This window comes from Oncorhynchus clarkii, chromosome 2 (genome assembly GCF_045791955.1).
Source record: "Oncorhynchus clarkii lewisi isolate Uvic-CL-2024 chromosome 2, UVic_Ocla_1.0, whole genome shotgun sequence".
In the NCBI taxonomy this organism is placed as follows: domain Eukaryota; kingdom Metazoa; phylum Chordata; class Actinopteri; order Salmoniformes; family Salmonidae; genus Oncorhynchus; species Oncorhynchus clarkii.
Genome location: NC_092148.1, coordinates 66,150,890 through 66,167,281, shown reverse-complemented (window position 1 = coordinate 66,167,281; position 16,392 = coordinate 66,150,890). Strand labels below are relative to the sequence as shown.

Genomic DNA, 16,392 nt, shown 5'->3' with positions numbered 1-16,392 from the left:
TTGGGCGTGCAAAATTATTCAGCCCCTTTACTTTCAGTGCAGCAAACTCTCTCCAGAAGTTCAGTGAGGATCTCTGAATGATCCAATGTTGACCTAAATGACTAATGATGATAAATACAATCCACCTGTGTGTAATCAAGTCTTCGTATAAATGCACCTGCACTGTGATAGTCTCAGAGGTCCGTTAAAAGTGCAGAGAGCATCATGAAGAACAAGGAACACACCAGGCCGAGATACTGTTGTGAAGAAGTTTAAAGCCGGATTTGGATATAAAAAGATTTCCCAAGCTTTAAACATCCCAAGGAGCACTGTGCAAGCGATAATATTGAAATGGAAGGAGTATCAGACCACTGCAAATCTACCAAGACCTGGCCGTCCCTCTAAACTTTCAGCTCATACAAGGAGAAGACTGATCAGAGATGCAGCCAAGAGGCCCATGATCACTCTGGATGAACTGCAGAGATCTACAGCTGAGGTGGGAGACTCTGTCCATAGGACAACAATCAGTCATATATTGCACAAATCTGGCCTTTATGGAAGAGTGGCAAGAAGAAAGCCATTTCTTAAAGATATCCATAAAAAGTGTTGTTTAAAGTTTGCCACAAGCCACCTGGGAGACACACCAAACATGTGGAAGAATGTGCTCTGGTCAGATGAAACCAAAATTGAACTTTTTGGCAACAATGGAAAACGTTATGTTTGGTGTAAAAGCAACACAGCTGAACACACCATCCCCACTGTCAAACATGGTGGTGGCAGCATCATGGTTTGGGCCTGCTTTTCTTCAGCAGGGACAGGGAAGATGGTTAAAATTGATGGGAAGATGGATGGAGCCAAATACAGGACCATTCTGGAAGAAAACCTGATGGAGTCTGCAAAAGACCTGAGACTGGGACGGAGATTTGTCTTCCAACAAGACAATGATCCAAAACATAAAGCAAAATCTACAATGGAATGGTTCAAAAATAAACATATCCAGGTGTTAGAATGGCCAAGTCAAAGTCCAGACCTGAATCCAATCGAGAATCTGTGGAAAGAACTGAAAACTGCTGTTCACAAATGCTCTCCATCCAACCTCACTGAGCTCGAGCTGTTTTGCAAGGAGGAATGGGAAAAAATGTCAGTCTCTCGATGTGCAAAACTGATAGAGACATACCCCAAGCGACTTACAGCTGTAATCGCAGCAAAAGGTGGCGCTACAAAGTATTAACTTAAGGGGGCTGAATAATTTTGCACGCCCAATTTTTCAGTTTTTGATTTGTTAAAAAAGTTTGAAATATCCAATAAATGTCGTTCCACTTCATGATTGTGTCCCACTTGTTGTTGATTCTTCACAAAAAAATACAGTTTTATATCTTTATGTTTGAATCCTGAAATGTGGCAAAAGATCGCAAAGTTCAAGGGGGCCGAATACTTTCGCAAGGCACTGTATAATGTCGAGATGGCCTATATACTGACCAAATGAAATATATCACTATGTTAAGCCCTAAATCAACCTAGAAGGTCTATTTGTCAAGTTCTGATCATAGCAAGTTAGAATTTCTCATTGGTGTTGATTCAGCATGTTAATTTCGTAATGGGTAGTCCTTATGAATATACATTGGCAATGGACACTGTCATCTTGCAGAATAGCATGTTCACACTGACAATATGCTGTATAACATGTTAAGACTGGCAATGTATTACACTACCGTTCAAACGTTTGCGGTCACTTAGAAATATCCTTGTTTTTGAAAGAAAAGCACATTTCTTGGTCCATTAAAATAGCAGCATATTGATCAGAAATAGTGTAGACATTGTTAATGTTGTAAATGACTAGAAACTGAAGATCTAGTACAACGCTGTGTACTACTCCCTTCACAGAACAGCGCAAACTGGCTCTAACCAGAATAGAAAGATGAGTGGGAGGACCCGATGCACAACTGAGCAAGAGGACAAGTACATTCGTCTCTATGGGACGAGGCGGTTTCAATGCACCTAGTCTTGTTATTCTGGGGACTTTTCTAAATGTTGTCATTTCCGCGATGTTAAAAATTAATTGAAGATATTGCAAATGGACGAGGCTGTTTCTCGACCTGAGAACCTTCTAGAGCCACATAACTCACCGTGTACTACCAACTTAAGCTCTAGAACAGGTTTATACGTTTCGGAGCTCTAGGTCTGACTGTTCTTTGATGGTTCGAACGCCAGTAACTATTGCAGGCTCTGTCTGTCTAAGCCCCGCACTGTCACTCCATATTGGTTGTGTGTGTGAGTGCAACAATCACGTAGAGCTCCGAAACACACCTTAACACGCCTCAACTGGATCTCTAACTTTTTAAAGAAAAAAAAACATTTGTTTAAGCATCATGAAATGGACGTTGTACGATTTCTCGTAAACTACGATAGATAAATGGCTGGTTCATGTACTTTGACGTGAAGCGGTCAAATTAGTGCTGTATTTACCGTTTTCGACCTTCAATCCCACAAAATGTGCATGAAAGAGCATTGTGGCCTCGATGCCATCATGTTTCTGGGCTAAACGTACATTTGGCCACCCACTGTGCTCGAGTTTTGTCTTTGAAGTCTGTTTCATTTACGAGAAAAAGCCATGTCCATTTGGTTATGAAATGTCCATTTGCAATATACAGTCAGTTGCCATCTGCCATCTGCTGGTACAGCAGAACATTTTCAAAAATAAATAAATGTATATCTTCGAAAACGAGTCTCCTTGACACTGTATTTTTTGACTTCCTGGAAGACCAGGCCTTGGGGGGCGACCTGAGGCCGTCGGACTATTTTAATATCACTCGAGGTCCTCTAGTAAGGGACCGTCCATTTGCCCTATGAAAATGCTCATCAATCATAAGGGAGCTGCCACATGGTCCCTTAAGTATGGTATAGGCAGGCATAAGCTACAGACAACAAACACGATTGCATTTCATCAATGGCAATTTGAATTGCTAGAGATACCATGACAAGATCCTGAGGCATGTCACCCATTGAGCATATTTGGAATGCTCTGGATGAGTGGGACAACATTTCACAGGTCACAATCAGCAGCCTGATCAACTCTATCCTCAGGCGATGTGTCGCGCTGCATGATGCAAATTATGGTAACACCAGATACTGACTGGTTTTCTGATCCACGTCTCAACTTTTTAATTTAAAAAAATCTGTGGCCAACAGATTCTGTATTCCCAGTCATGTGAAATCCATAGATTAGGGCCTAATGAATTTCTTTAAATTGACTGGTTTCCTTATGAACTTTAACTCAGTAAAATCTGTTGAGTTTTATATATTTTTGTTCAGTACATATAATGAAATGTGTTGATGCTCTTGCTAAAGACACAGATGTGGTCAATGTCTAGACTCACCTCTCTCTGCAGCGAGGGAGCCCTGGCGTCAGAGCACCTCCTGGGGGGACATCGTGGAGGAGGAGCCTTCTAGACCCCCTGGCCATGGAATCCACATGCACGAGAAACTGTCCTCACCGTCTCGTAAAAGGTGAGACACACACCCACCCTCATGTCACGCTGAAGTTTGTCAGAGAAAAGATCTTGATTCATGTCAAAGTTCACTGCTACTGTGTGTAAGACAATTGGGGGAGAGGAAAGTCATTTTTTTCTGTCTTTGTTGGCAGAACCATTGCGGAGTCTAAGAAGAAACATGAGGAGAAACAGCTGAAGGCCCAGCAGCTCCGAGACAAACTGCGGGATGAGAAGACCCACAAGCTGCAGAAGCTCCTGGAGAGGGTGAGTGGCCATGCTGTGCAGAGCCAACAGGAAACACCACAGCCTAGCCCCAGACTGGCCACGAGGAGAGCTTATGTCATCACACTGCCAGATAGAATCACTAAATATCAGAGGCCAGCTCCGCCTCTCTCAAACCAGCTGGCCACAGATGTGTCTGGGAGAGACTTAGCCCAAACTCAATCTTTCATGACGTTTGTTTTTGTTCTTCAGGCCGTCGTGGGATGAGTGAGCCCTTGAATAATCCTGAGTATTAACCACATAAATACATGAAGTGGTGTATATTCACATTAATCCCTGTGGACATGAGACCAGAGCGGGTAGCAGGAAATGCTTTGAAAGCAAGACACCATGAAAATGTCTACCTTGGTTAGAGAAATGTACATGAGTGAAATGAGCTGACCCAAGCTGTCTTTCCTTCACAGGAGAAGGAGGTCAGGAAATGGAAGGAGGAGTTGTTGGACCAGCGGCGGAGGATGATGGAGGAGAAGTTACTCCATGCAGAGTTCAAGCGGGAGCTGCAGCTCCAGGCCATAGTAAAGAAGGCTCAGGAGGAGGAGGCCAAGGTACAGGACTGACCCCTGGAACACTGCACACCTAGCTACATGTCCAGGAGTTGAAGTATTTTTCTAATTAGATTTCCCTTCTGATAATACATTTTTGACACTGAGAATGTTCTTAAAGTAAAGACAAAGGACTACTAAAAAGCAATGGCAAACTAGAGTAGAGGCAGACTTTTAGATTTTTTTTGTAGCTTAGTGATTCCGACTTGTTGACCGGTGGCCTTGTGACTCTGTACAGGTGAATGAGATAGCATTCATCAACACTCTGGAGGCACAGAACAAGAGGCACGACGTGCTGGCTAAGCTGAACGAGTACGAGCAGCGCCTCAACGAGCTGCAGGAGGAGAGAGGCAGGAGACAGGAGGAGAAGCAGGCCAGAGACGAGGCTGTACAGGTAACAATGAACAGCAGCTCCCCCTTTTCCCCCCAGACTTCTCTGGCTTACCCCAGTGTACAGTCCCACTGACTGGCTATGGTCCCCGTCTGGCTCCCCAGGAGCGTAAGCGTGCTCTGGAGGCAGAGAGACAGGCGCGTGTGGAGGAGCTGCTGATGAGGAGGAAAGAGCAGGATGCGCGCATCGAGCAGCAGAAGCAGGAGAAGGAGAGGGCCAGGGAGGACGCTGCACGAGAGAGGGCCAGGTCTGTACCACCTGGCTCACAGTCGGAATCACACATCTTTTTTTGGACTATCAAATGTGGCCCTCATTGTTCTTCATGTATAATAGATTTACAGTTGGGAGTACCCGTCTGATACGGATGTCAAGGAGGATGCTCTCCTCACTGAGCACGGTTACATGCACACAATAATACGATTATTGTAGTCAGATTAATATAATCGTTTGTTTAAAACTTTTACATGCTTTGCAAGAAGAACGATTTCACTAATAATCCTGTTTCCATGACACCTGAAATTGGGCTACCTGATGGGACTTTCGATAAATGCAGAAAATTCGGACATATAAAGTTTGTATGTGAAAGCTATTTCTAAAATGCATACATTCAGTTTTTCCCAAACTCACTTCACTCGTGCATGAGGGGAGGCTTGCGCTACCTTGCTGGCACAGGCACAGATCAAATCCACAGCTAGAATACTGACTTAAGCTGTTTACATGTCCTAATCATTTGAAAAATTGCTCCGAAAATCGGCCTTTGCTTACTCAGATTTTGACGTTACAGTGATTAAGATAAGCAGAGTGTTTACATGACTAATTCCATACTCGGCCTACTGCCATAATCCACTTAATATTGAATTATTAGTGTGAATGTAAACGTACTCACTGCTCCTGTATCTTGTCCTCTCCACAGAGACCGAGAGGAGCGTCTGGCTGCCCTCAGCGCTGCTCAACAGGAGGCCATGGAGGAACTGCAGAAGAAGATTCAGATGAAGGTTAGTGTTGCTGCTGCACCTCACTCCTGTCCTTCATTAAAGACCAGACTAATGTTGACATTTCCTAGTTGCAGACCAGACAAAAGTTTACCATTTCTAGTTGGCTTCTTGGTTGTTCTCCTTCCCAGCACGATGAGAGCAGTCGCAGGCACATGGAGCAGATTGAGCAGAGGAAAGAGAAGGCAGCAGAACTCAGCAGTGGCAGACATGCCAACACTGACTATGCCCCTAAACTGACACCATATGAGCGCACGAAACAGTGCTCCTTGTGCAATGTTGTGGTATGTACTCATAAAATGTACTCTGAAATGATTTTTAATGATCTGTTTTTTTAGCCAGATGTCTTTGTATTATTCTTAGTGTAGATGCTGATTTTGTATTTTGCCCAGTTGTCCTTGGCATATATTCCCTCTGACACTAGATGTGACACTAGTCACCAGACCTCTGGTAGCATTAGACAGATGCTGGCATACTGAGTAAAGAACCATTTTAGCATATACATTCAAATTGGCTTGATCCACTCTCCAGTGAGAAGTTCACCCTTTACTTAATTAACTTAATTTCTTGCAATAATTTGTGAGGTTGATTGGCTTACATGCTTAACCTAAACTGAAGGGGAAAGCAGCAGCAGCTTTGTGGCAGTAGAGCGTCTGTGGAGGTCCCATCTATTGTTGTTTGGCAGACTCGATGCATAAAAATGCTGACGAGAAGGTGATTCAGAGGATTTTGGGAGAGAATGTATTTAAATGAGGATTTAACTGCATTGATTAAACATGAACTCTGGAGTAGAGATTTATGACTGGGCATGATTTTCAAGTGACAGGCAACAAATCCATTGGCAGGCACATTTGTCTGTGACGGACCCGGCCGGCTCTCACTGCTACAAGGTTGAGACACCTTGAAGCTCCAACTAGCATCAGATAAAGAACAGTGTGTGTGTGTGGGTGGTAGAGGGGGGAATCTTGTTAAAAAATGTCAGATGACCTTGGCCAGCATCTGACACCAGAGATCATCTATAGGTCAGCAGCTGGCACTCTATTTAATGACATTAAACACAGGCCATCTGTAATAGGCTTTATTCCAGCCATGAGTGGGAGGAAAACGACACAGCCACATCAACCTCACCTCACGCTGTTTGTGTCAATTCTTTATCTTCACACCACTTATTCCAATGCTTCTGTCTGTGTATCATCCAATCTTGCCCACAGTTTAATGTGTTAGTACTGTATCAGCTATTCAGTAGTGATGGGGGAAAAAATTGACACAGTTACGTATCACGATATTATATTGATACTTTGACTCCAAGTATTGATTTAGCTAGATAGCTTTAGCTGGTGCTTGTCAGCTGTACCTGCGCCAAAACTCCGGTACTTTTCATCCAATAGCTTGTTCTGGGCAATTCTACGGTAACGAAATTACACTGACAATAGGATTTTTCACTTTAAAATGTATTACTAACACAAAACATTGACTTCAAAGTTCAACAAACTGTACAACACTATGCATAATGACTCAATGTACACAGTAATTTAAAAAATATTAACATTTACTGGAAAACTGTGCGGATGCGAGGTTTGGTAACAGAGTTACGGTAAAATCTCTCCCAGTTTTATTATTTTACCAAAGTTTGTATCTGCACAGTTCTTCCTGTAAATTTGTTTTTGTAACATTTTCAGTGGAAATTGTTAAAAGTGCGTAGAGTTGTATGGTTTGTTAAACTTTGAAATCAATGGTTTTTGTCCAGTATACATTTTTAAAGTAAAATATCTGAGTCTCAGCATAATTTCGTTACCCTTGGAATTGCCCTTCTGCATCTTCTTTTTAAATACTGAGTGTTTTCAGCATTTTTGTTTACATTACTTTTCAAAGGCTCCCTTGTACCTCTGCACCAGCAATATGTTTGGAACATCAAATCGTAGTATCAAATCACATGCATATAGAATCTTGAGAATCGCATATCATATTGGCACTGAAGTATCATGATAATATCGTGTTGAGAGGTCCCTGGCAAATTGCCAGCCTTGCTATTCATTGTGTCGTTTTCAAAACATGCCACTGTAGATGGTCACTCTGTGTGTGAGGAGCAAGAATGACAGAAGGGACATTAGTTAATCAGTTGGTGTGAGGAGTAATCATTGACACAGAGTAGAGGGATGAAAGATAAAAGATATTCTGCTTGATTTGTGATTGACCATCCTAAGGCAATCACATTAATGTTGTTATATAGGCTGGATCATCCTGAGTGGACCTGTCAGCCACAATTTCATACTGCAGTATTTAGTATGGTCCTGCTGTGCTGTCAGAAAGGAGAATATCATGAAATGCAGCCATGAAGTCATCTTCAGTTTAACAATGCTCTCATGTCTGTGTGACACATATAACATGCTGGTTGAAGAAACTACGCTGCCACACTTGCCACCTTTCTTCTTTACCTTGTCAATTCATTCCACTAAAGGCGTATTGTGTTTAACATGCACAACATATGGATCACGATCTGAAGACTGCATTTAAGTTCCTGACACCTACTAAAATATTAGGTCTCACTATGTATTCAGTTTGTGAGTGGAGGTGGAGAGGAAACATTCTGTAAGATCTTATTGAAAACCAGTTGTAATGTATAGTTGTAGTGGCCTCCCATGGGGGGTGGGGACCTTGTTGACTGTCTCTGCCTACATTGTCCTCAGCAGTAACCTCTGACCTGTGTGTTTGTAGATCACCACGGAGGTGCACCTGTACAGCCACACCAAGGGCAAGAGGCACCAGCAGGCTGTGAGAGACAGCAGTAGCATCCAGGGACGGGAGCTCTCCGATGAGGAAGTGGTGCGTACCCCCAAGCGCTTAAAGGCCCAGTGCAGTAAAATAAAATTAAAATAAATAAATACAAAAAAATATATATATATATATATATAATCTCCATACTGTGAAATTGTGAACATTCTCATCATGCCCTTTTCATGTAAGAGCTGTTTGAAAAGACCGTCTGAAATTTCAGCCTGTTTTGGTGGGATGGAGTTTTTGCCTGTAAATTTGTTAATAGACCAATAAGAAAGAGTTCCAAACCTCTGCCAATAACAGCTAGTTTTCAGTTTTCCCCTCCCCACTCAGACCACTCCCAGACAGTCCTAGCAAAATACTTGAGAAATTGCCCTTTGCTATGAATCTATTTTTATGTTTTTGACCATTATTTTCAATCAAAATCATACTAAGGTACTTAATTGTTACCCAGAATTTTAATATGATTTATATGATATGATATTGAGATGAAAAGGGATGCATACAGTGGGGCAAAAAAGTATTTAGTCAGCCACCAATTGTGCAAGTTCTCCCACTTAAAAATATGAGGCCTGTAATGTTCATCATAGGTACACTTCAACTATGACAGACAAAATGAGAAAAAAAAATCCAGAAAATCACATTGTAGGATTTTTTATGAATTTATTTGCAAATTATGGTGGAAAATAAGTATTTGGTCAATAACAAAAGTTTATCTCAATACTTTGTTATATACCCTTTGTTGGCAATGACAGAGGTCAAACGTTTTCTGTAAGTCTTCACAAGGTTTTCACACACTGTTGCTGGTATTTTGGCCCATTCCTCCATGCAGATCTCCTCTAGAGCAGTGATGTTTTGGGGCTGTTGCTGGGCAACACAGACTTTCAACTCCCTCCAAAGATTTTCTATGGGGTTGAGATCTGGAGACTGGCTAGGCCACTCCAGGACCTTGAAATGCTTCTTACAAAGCAACTCCTTCGTTGACCGGGCGGTGTATTTGGGATCATTGTCATGCTGAAAGACCCAGAAACGTTTCATCTTCAATGCCCTTGCTGATGGAAGGAGATTTTCACTCAAAATCTCACGATACATGGCCCCATTCATTCTTTCCTTTACACGGATCAGTCGTCCTGGTCCCTTTGCAGAAAAACAGCCCCAAAGCATGATGTTTCCACCCCCATGCTTCACAGTAGGTATGGTGTTCTTTGTATACAACTCAGCATTCTTTGTCCTCCAAACACAACGAGTTGAGTTTTTACCTAAAAGTTATATTTTGGTTTCATCTGACCATATGACATTCTCCCAATCTTCTTCTGGATCATCCAAATGCTCTAAAGCAAACTTCAGACGGGCCTGGACATGTACTGGCTTAAGCAGGGGGACACGTCTGGCACTGCAGGATTTGAGTCCCTGGTGGCGTAGTGTGTTACTGATGGTAGGCTTTGTTACTTTGGTCCCAGCTCTCTGCAGGTCATTCACTAGGTCCCCCCTTGTGGTTCTGGGATTTTTGCCCACCGTTCTTGTGATCATTTTGACCCCACTTGGTGAGATCTTGCGTGGAGCCCCAGATTGAGGGAGATTATCAGTGGTCTTGTATGTCTTCCATTTACTAATAATTGCTCCCACAGTTGATTTCTTCAAACCAAGCTGCTTACCTATTGCAGATTCAGTCTTCCCAGCCTAGTGCAGGTCTACAATTTTGTTTCTGGTGTCCTTTGACAGCTCTTTGGTCTTGGCCATAGTGGAGTTTGGAGTGTGACTGTTTGAGGTTGTGGACAGGTGTCTTTTAGACTGATAACAAGTTCAAACAGGTGCCATTAATACAGGTAACGAGTGGAGGACAGAGGAGCCTCTTAAAGAAGAAGTTACAGGTCTGTGAGAGCCAGAAATCTTGCTTGTTTGTAGGTGACCAAATACTTATTTTCCACCATAATTTGCAAATAAATTCATTAAAAATCCTACAATGTGATTTTCTGGATTTTGTTTTCTCATTTTGTCTGTCATAGTTGAAGTGTACCTATGATGAAAATTACAGGCCTCTCTCATCTTTTTAAGTGGGAGAACTTGCACAATTGGTGGCTGACTAAATACTTTTTTGCCCCACTGTATATCCTTTTCAACGGAAGTCTTACCTCAAATAATCAGATACCCCATATGTCCATCATCCCAACAAAATAATAATATTGTGATATTAAATTAAGGTTATTGTTGTTTATGACAGGCTCATTATTATTGTTTGAATCATATAATGTTAGGCTCTCTCGCTGGCTTTGTGAGATTATAAAGGGGACCTGAAATGTAAACAGTTAGGGTTCAGTGAGTCAGTTGAGGGGTGACATCACCCCCATATCTATAGGCCGTTCTGTCACAGAGCACTTTTCATGGGAAGGCTGCTCGTTAAAGGAAGAGGGCTTCTCAGCCTGCTCTGCAATATGAGATTTCCTTTTCAGCATGCTGCTCTTTGTGAGGCTGACAACTGTTGGTGCTATATGCAAAACCTTTGGCCCCAGCAGCTCCTTCATTCAAACCTGTTCTCACTGGCTGATCATTAATCCCACCACCTTCCACTCTAAATCATTTGCTTTCCAACTGATGCCCATTTCTCTGTTTGACAGTATGATAAACAAGGCATTGGCAATGAAGGCATGCAACTTTCCAATACAATACTATGGCCACAGCCAGTATCACACAACCTCTTCAGACTGCCTTTAAACCATGCAATGTAGGCTATGCTTTACACTAGTAGTGGCTGGTGGGGTATGAAATGGCTTAGCTAATGGGTCCAAACGATTGCAATGTATGTACTATGGATTATCAGCATGGTGTTCCCTGCGTAATAATGGCTCTTTGTTGTAACGGGATGAGACAAGACAACTCTACTGGACATGCTCTTATCATTTACTACACTATGTTTCAATTATGGGCTATTCAGCCCTGCTTTTGTCACACATTTTCATTCAGCTTTTGAGGGCAATCAAGCAGGCGTTGGAGAAATGTCCTGGGATTTTTGTTTAGATAGACTATGCTGGCCTTTCTTTATTTATGTCCTGCTCATTTTGGTGTGCAGTATTTCATACATGCAACTGCCAACAATTTTCCAGCCGCTGGTTCCATAACTCTTGCTGGAATGAAAGATTTTTAATTAAAATGAAGATGGTTGGCTGAACTGTACAGAGGTCACTACATAGTTTTTCAGTGGAAGCGGGCGGCAGATGCCCCAAAGCTTCATATTTAGTCATTTTCTCTCATTTTCAAGGACTTGCGAATTAAATAGAAAATACAATGATTATCAACAGGGCTGGATCGATGTGCCGAGAGAACGTCTGGGATTGCAATCACTCTCTTTACTTACACTTATTAGTTGTCAAATGTCCTGTTTTAATGATATACGCAATGTCCAGGGCCCCTCGGGTTGGACATATTGGATTTATTTATTGGTCACCCTTGACACAGCAGCACAAAAACACCAGTGATCTCTCCAAGGGAATACTCATCCCTTCCCAGCCCCCTCCTGCACCCTCAGCTGGGCTTCTGAGAATGGAGCTGTGGGACAGGCCTGGGCCAAAAGAGGGATCACTAGGCTGTGATGGACTCCGGCTTCTGGGTATGAGAGTTGACCTCCTGGAGCCAGCAGTAAACGAGGGTGGTGTTGATGATGAATCCCTTCTGGTGGCCAGAGACCCCTGTTGAAATACACAGAGTGCCAGCTGAAGTACCCCTGTCTTTGCCAGGCTGTTAGAACAAAGTGTACAGAAACCGTTTGAACTAGTTGAAGGAGTGAAGTTGCAGTTCAGATTTCCTGGAAGATAAAATATTAATTGAAACACTTCTAAAAATGGAAGGCATTGAAAGATGCATAGAGAATGAATATGCATTTTTTGTAAGTCTGTCATATTTTTCATGTTCTGTGTTGCAAGTGCTACTTGAATGTCACAGAAAGGATTCTGTTCCATAAAACAAAGGTCCTGTGAGCAAGTTGCATGGATGGTGTGTGTAACTGAGTGGCTGCTGCCAACACACTGACACTGACTCAACTCCAGCCACTTTAATAATGGGAATTGATGGGAAATGATGTAAATATATCACTAGCCACTTTAAACAATGCTACCTTATATAATGTTACTTACCCTACATTATTCATCTCATATGCATACGTATATACTGTACTCTATATCATCGACTGTATCCTTATGTAATACATGTATCACTAGCCACTTTAAACTATGCCACTTTGTTTACATACTCATCTCATTTGTACATACTGTACTCGATACCATCTACTGTATCTTGCCTATGCTGCTCTGTACCATCACTCATTCATATATCCTTATGTACATATTCTTTATCCCCTTACACTGTGTACAAGACAGTAGTTTTGGAATTGTTAGTTAGATTACATGTTATTACTGCATTGTCGGAACTAGAAGCACAAGCATTTCGCTACACTCGCATTAACATCTGCTAACCATGTGTATGTGACAAATAAAATTTGATTTGATTTGGAAAAAAAAAACTGGATCCAGTGTGCCATCACATTGTACCCAACATGACATACCGCTGTCTATTTCACACCAAGTGCAAAGCCAACCTCTGAGTCCTGTGTCTTAGATTGTGCTCTAAAGAGGCCTGTCTTCTGGGCGCTGTGGGGGTGTGATTTTTAGAAAGCCCTCTGGTTACTCCTTCCAGAACAGAACAGAGAAGAAGCAGTGTGTGGTAGGTATTGTGAGGGAGCTCTGCCCTCAGGCCTGGCTCTGTGGCCTATTGTCTTCCTGCTTCATCCAGACACCTGTCTGTTACACACATCCTCATCAGATTACCTGTCATGATACAAAATAATCTTATAGTTAAATTCAAATAAAAGCATTAGGCAATGACATGGTCATGATATCAATTAATTCTGTAGATGAGTTAATATTTAAAATCCTTTCTGTCTTTTAATGTGTGAGATGGCTCATGTTTTTGAACAATTCCGTTAAGTAAACGGAAGGAGCATTGGAAGGGATAGGCTCTGAGATTACTGAACAGCTGCCTCTCAAGCAAGGCAGAGCCACGGTCATGACTGAAAGGCTCAAGAATTTCCTTGCCTATCCATTGCGCCAATGTCTCTGGGATACAGATGCATCTTGAAGACGGTCTTGCGAGCACGGGGTACTCTTTTAATTTTTTTTCTGACATAATGGGATGTGGCCCCTTAAACGCCTCAGCTATGGCATGTTTGTCTGTTAGGGTAGGGTACACTACAACTTTTTAAATGCCGATACAAAAACTTCTCTGGAGATACGAACGGGCATTTTACTTGTCTGTAAAGGAATGCCACTTCTGAAGCGGGACTAACATCCATCACTAGGCGACCAGGGGCGTTCTGACTGGCTCAGTGGTCTAAGACACTGCATCGCAGTGCTAGCTGTGCTGCTAGAAATCCTGGTTTGAGTCCAGGCTCTGTTGCAGCCGGCCTCGACCGGGAGACCCATGAGGCGGCGCACAATTGTCCCAGCGTCGTCTGTGTTAGGGGAGAGTTTGGCCGGATGGGATGTTTTTGTCCCATCGCGCACTAGCGACTCCTGTGGCTGGGCGGACGCAGTGCACGCTGACACGGTCACCAGGTGTACGGTGTTTCCTCCGACACAGTGGAGCGGCTGACTTCCGGGTTAAGCTGGCATTGTGTCAAGAAGCAGTGCGGCTTGGCTGGGTTGTGTTTCAGAGGACGCATGGCTCTCGACCTTCGCCTCTCCCAAGTCCGTACAGGAGTTGCAGCGATGGGACAAGACTGTAACTACCAATTGGATACCACGAAATTGGGTAAAAAAATAAATAATAATAATCACTAGACAACCAGAACAAATAATCTCAAACAACTGCACCTTGCCAGCTGCCTGCGTGCAGAACACTCTCTCCTAAAAAAGTACTTTAAAGTTTCACTTACCAATACATTTAGTAGCTGCACATCAATCAGGAAAATGTATTGTTGCCAGGGAAACAATACAGAACATTCTATGCACATTCTACCGATACCGATTATTGGAGGACCAAAAAAGCCAATACCGATTAATCGGCGGATTTATATATATATATTTTTTGAAAAATGTATTTGTAATAATGACAATTACAACAATACTGAATGAACACTTATTTTAACTTAATATAATGCATCAATAAAATCAATTTAGCCTCAAGTAAATAATGTTCAATTTGGTTTAAATAATTGTAAGAAAGCTAACGTTTCAGTTCCTTGCTCAGAACATGAACATATGAAAGCTGGTGGTTCCTTTTAACATGAGTCTTCAATATTCCCAGGTAAGAAGTTTTAGGTTGTAGCTATTATAGGAATTATAGGACTATTTCCCTCTATACCATTTGTATTTCATTAACCGTTGACTATTGGATGTTCTTATAGTCACTTTAGTATTGCCAGTGTAACAGTATAGCTTCCGTCCCTCTCCTCGCTCCTCCCTCCCTCGAACCAGCAACACAACGACAACAGCCACCACATCGAAGCAGGGTTACCCATGCAGAGCAAGGGAAACAACCACCAAGGCTCAGAGCGAGTGAAGTTTGAAACGCTATTAGTGCGCGCTAACTAGCCACTCATTTCACTTCGGTTACACCAGCCTCATCTCGGGAGTTGATAGGCTTGAAGTCATAAACAGCGCAATGCTTGACACACAACGAAGAGCTGCTGGCAAAACGCACGAGAGTGCTGTTTGAATGAATGTTTACGCGCCTGCTTCTGCCTACCACCGCTCAGTCAGATACTTAGATACTTGTATGCTTGTATGCTCAGTCAGATTATATGCAACGCAGGACACGCTAGATAATATCTAGTAATATCATCAACCATGTCAAATCAAATGTAGTTATATAGCCCTTCGTACATCAGCTGATATCTCAAAGTGCTGTACAGAAACCCAGCCTAAAACCCCAAACAGCAAGCAATGCAGGTGTAGAAGCACGGTGGCTAGGAAAAACTCCCTAGAAAGGCCAAAACCTAGGAAGAAACCCAGAGAAGAATCAGGCTATGTGGGGTGGCCAGTCCTCTTCTGGCTGTGCCGGGTGGAGATTATAACAGAACATGGCCAAGATGTTCAAATGTTCATAAATGACCAGCATGGTCCAATAATAATAAGGCAGAACAGTTGAAACTGGACACGTGCACGGCCAGGTGGACTGGGGACAGCAAGGAGTCATCATGCCAGGTAGTCCTGAGGCATGGTCCTAGGGCTCAGGTCCTCCGAGAGAGAGAAAGAAAGAGAGAATTAGAGAGAGCACACTTAAATTCACACAGGACACCGAATAGGACAGGAGAAGTACTCCAGATATAACAAACTGACCCTAGCCCCCCGACACATATAAACTGCTGCAGCATAAATACTGGAGGCTGAGACAGGAGGGGTCAGGAGACACTGTGGCCCCATCCCAGGACACCCCCGGACAGGGCCAAACAGGAAGGATATAACCCCACCCACTTTGCCAAAGCACAGCCCCCACACCACTAGAGGGATATCTTCAACCACCAACTTACCATCCTGAGACAAGGCCGAGTATAGCCCACAAAGATCTCCGCCACGGAAAGAGCCCCAGTAAGCCAGTGACTCAGCCCCTGTAATAGGGTTAGAGGCAGAGAATCCCAGTGGAAAGAGGGGAACCGGCCAGGCAGAGACAGCAAGGGTGGTTCGTTGCTCCAGAGCCTTTCCGTTCACCTTCCCACTCCTGGGCCAGACTACACTCAATCATATGACCCACTGAAGAGATGAGTCTTCAGTAAAGACTTAAAGGTTGAGACCGAGTTTGCGTCTCTTACATGGGTAGGCAGACCATTCCATAAAAATGGAGCTCTATAGGAGAAAGCCCTGCCTCCAGCTGTTTGCTTAGAAATTCTAGGGACAATTAGGAGGCCTGCGTCTTGTGACCGTAGCGTACGTGTAGGTATGTACGGCAGGACC

At 43.0% G+C, this 16,392-nt stretch overlaps 1 protein-coding gene across 6 annotated transcripts in view; it reads left to right on the top strand.

Moving 5' to 3' along the window:
* The window catches only part of LOC139372137 (S-phase cyclin A-associated protein in the ER), a 127,677-nt gene that overhangs the window by 42,993 nt on the left and 68,292 nt on the right, over nucleotides 1-16,392 (top strand). For 3 of the 6 annotated variants that reach the window (XM_071111991.1, XM_071111988.1, XM_071111989.1), the window contains 8 exons: nucleotides 3,369-3,486; nucleotides 3,623-3,734; nucleotides 4,157-4,297; nucleotides 4,533-4,688; nucleotides 4,790-4,932; nucleotides 5,599-5,680; nucleotides 5,809-5,961; nucleotides 8,393-8,500. In XM_071111991.1, the coding sequence (XP_070968092.1) occupies nucleotides 3,369-3,486; nucleotides 3,623-3,734; nucleotides 4,157-4,297; nucleotides 4,533-4,688; nucleotides 4,790-4,932; nucleotides 5,599-5,680; nucleotides 5,809-5,961; nucleotides 8,393-8,500 (1,013 nt within the window). Of the gene's footprint in view, nucleotides 1-3,350; nucleotides 3,487-3,622; nucleotides 3,735-4,156; nucleotides 4,298-4,532; nucleotides 4,689-4,789; nucleotides 4,933-5,598; nucleotides 5,681-5,808; nucleotides 5,962-8,392; nucleotides 8,501-16,392 lie in introns of all 6 variants that reach the window. The other 3 variants (XM_071111990.1, XM_071111987.1, XM_071111992.1) reach the window with 1 other exon arrangement.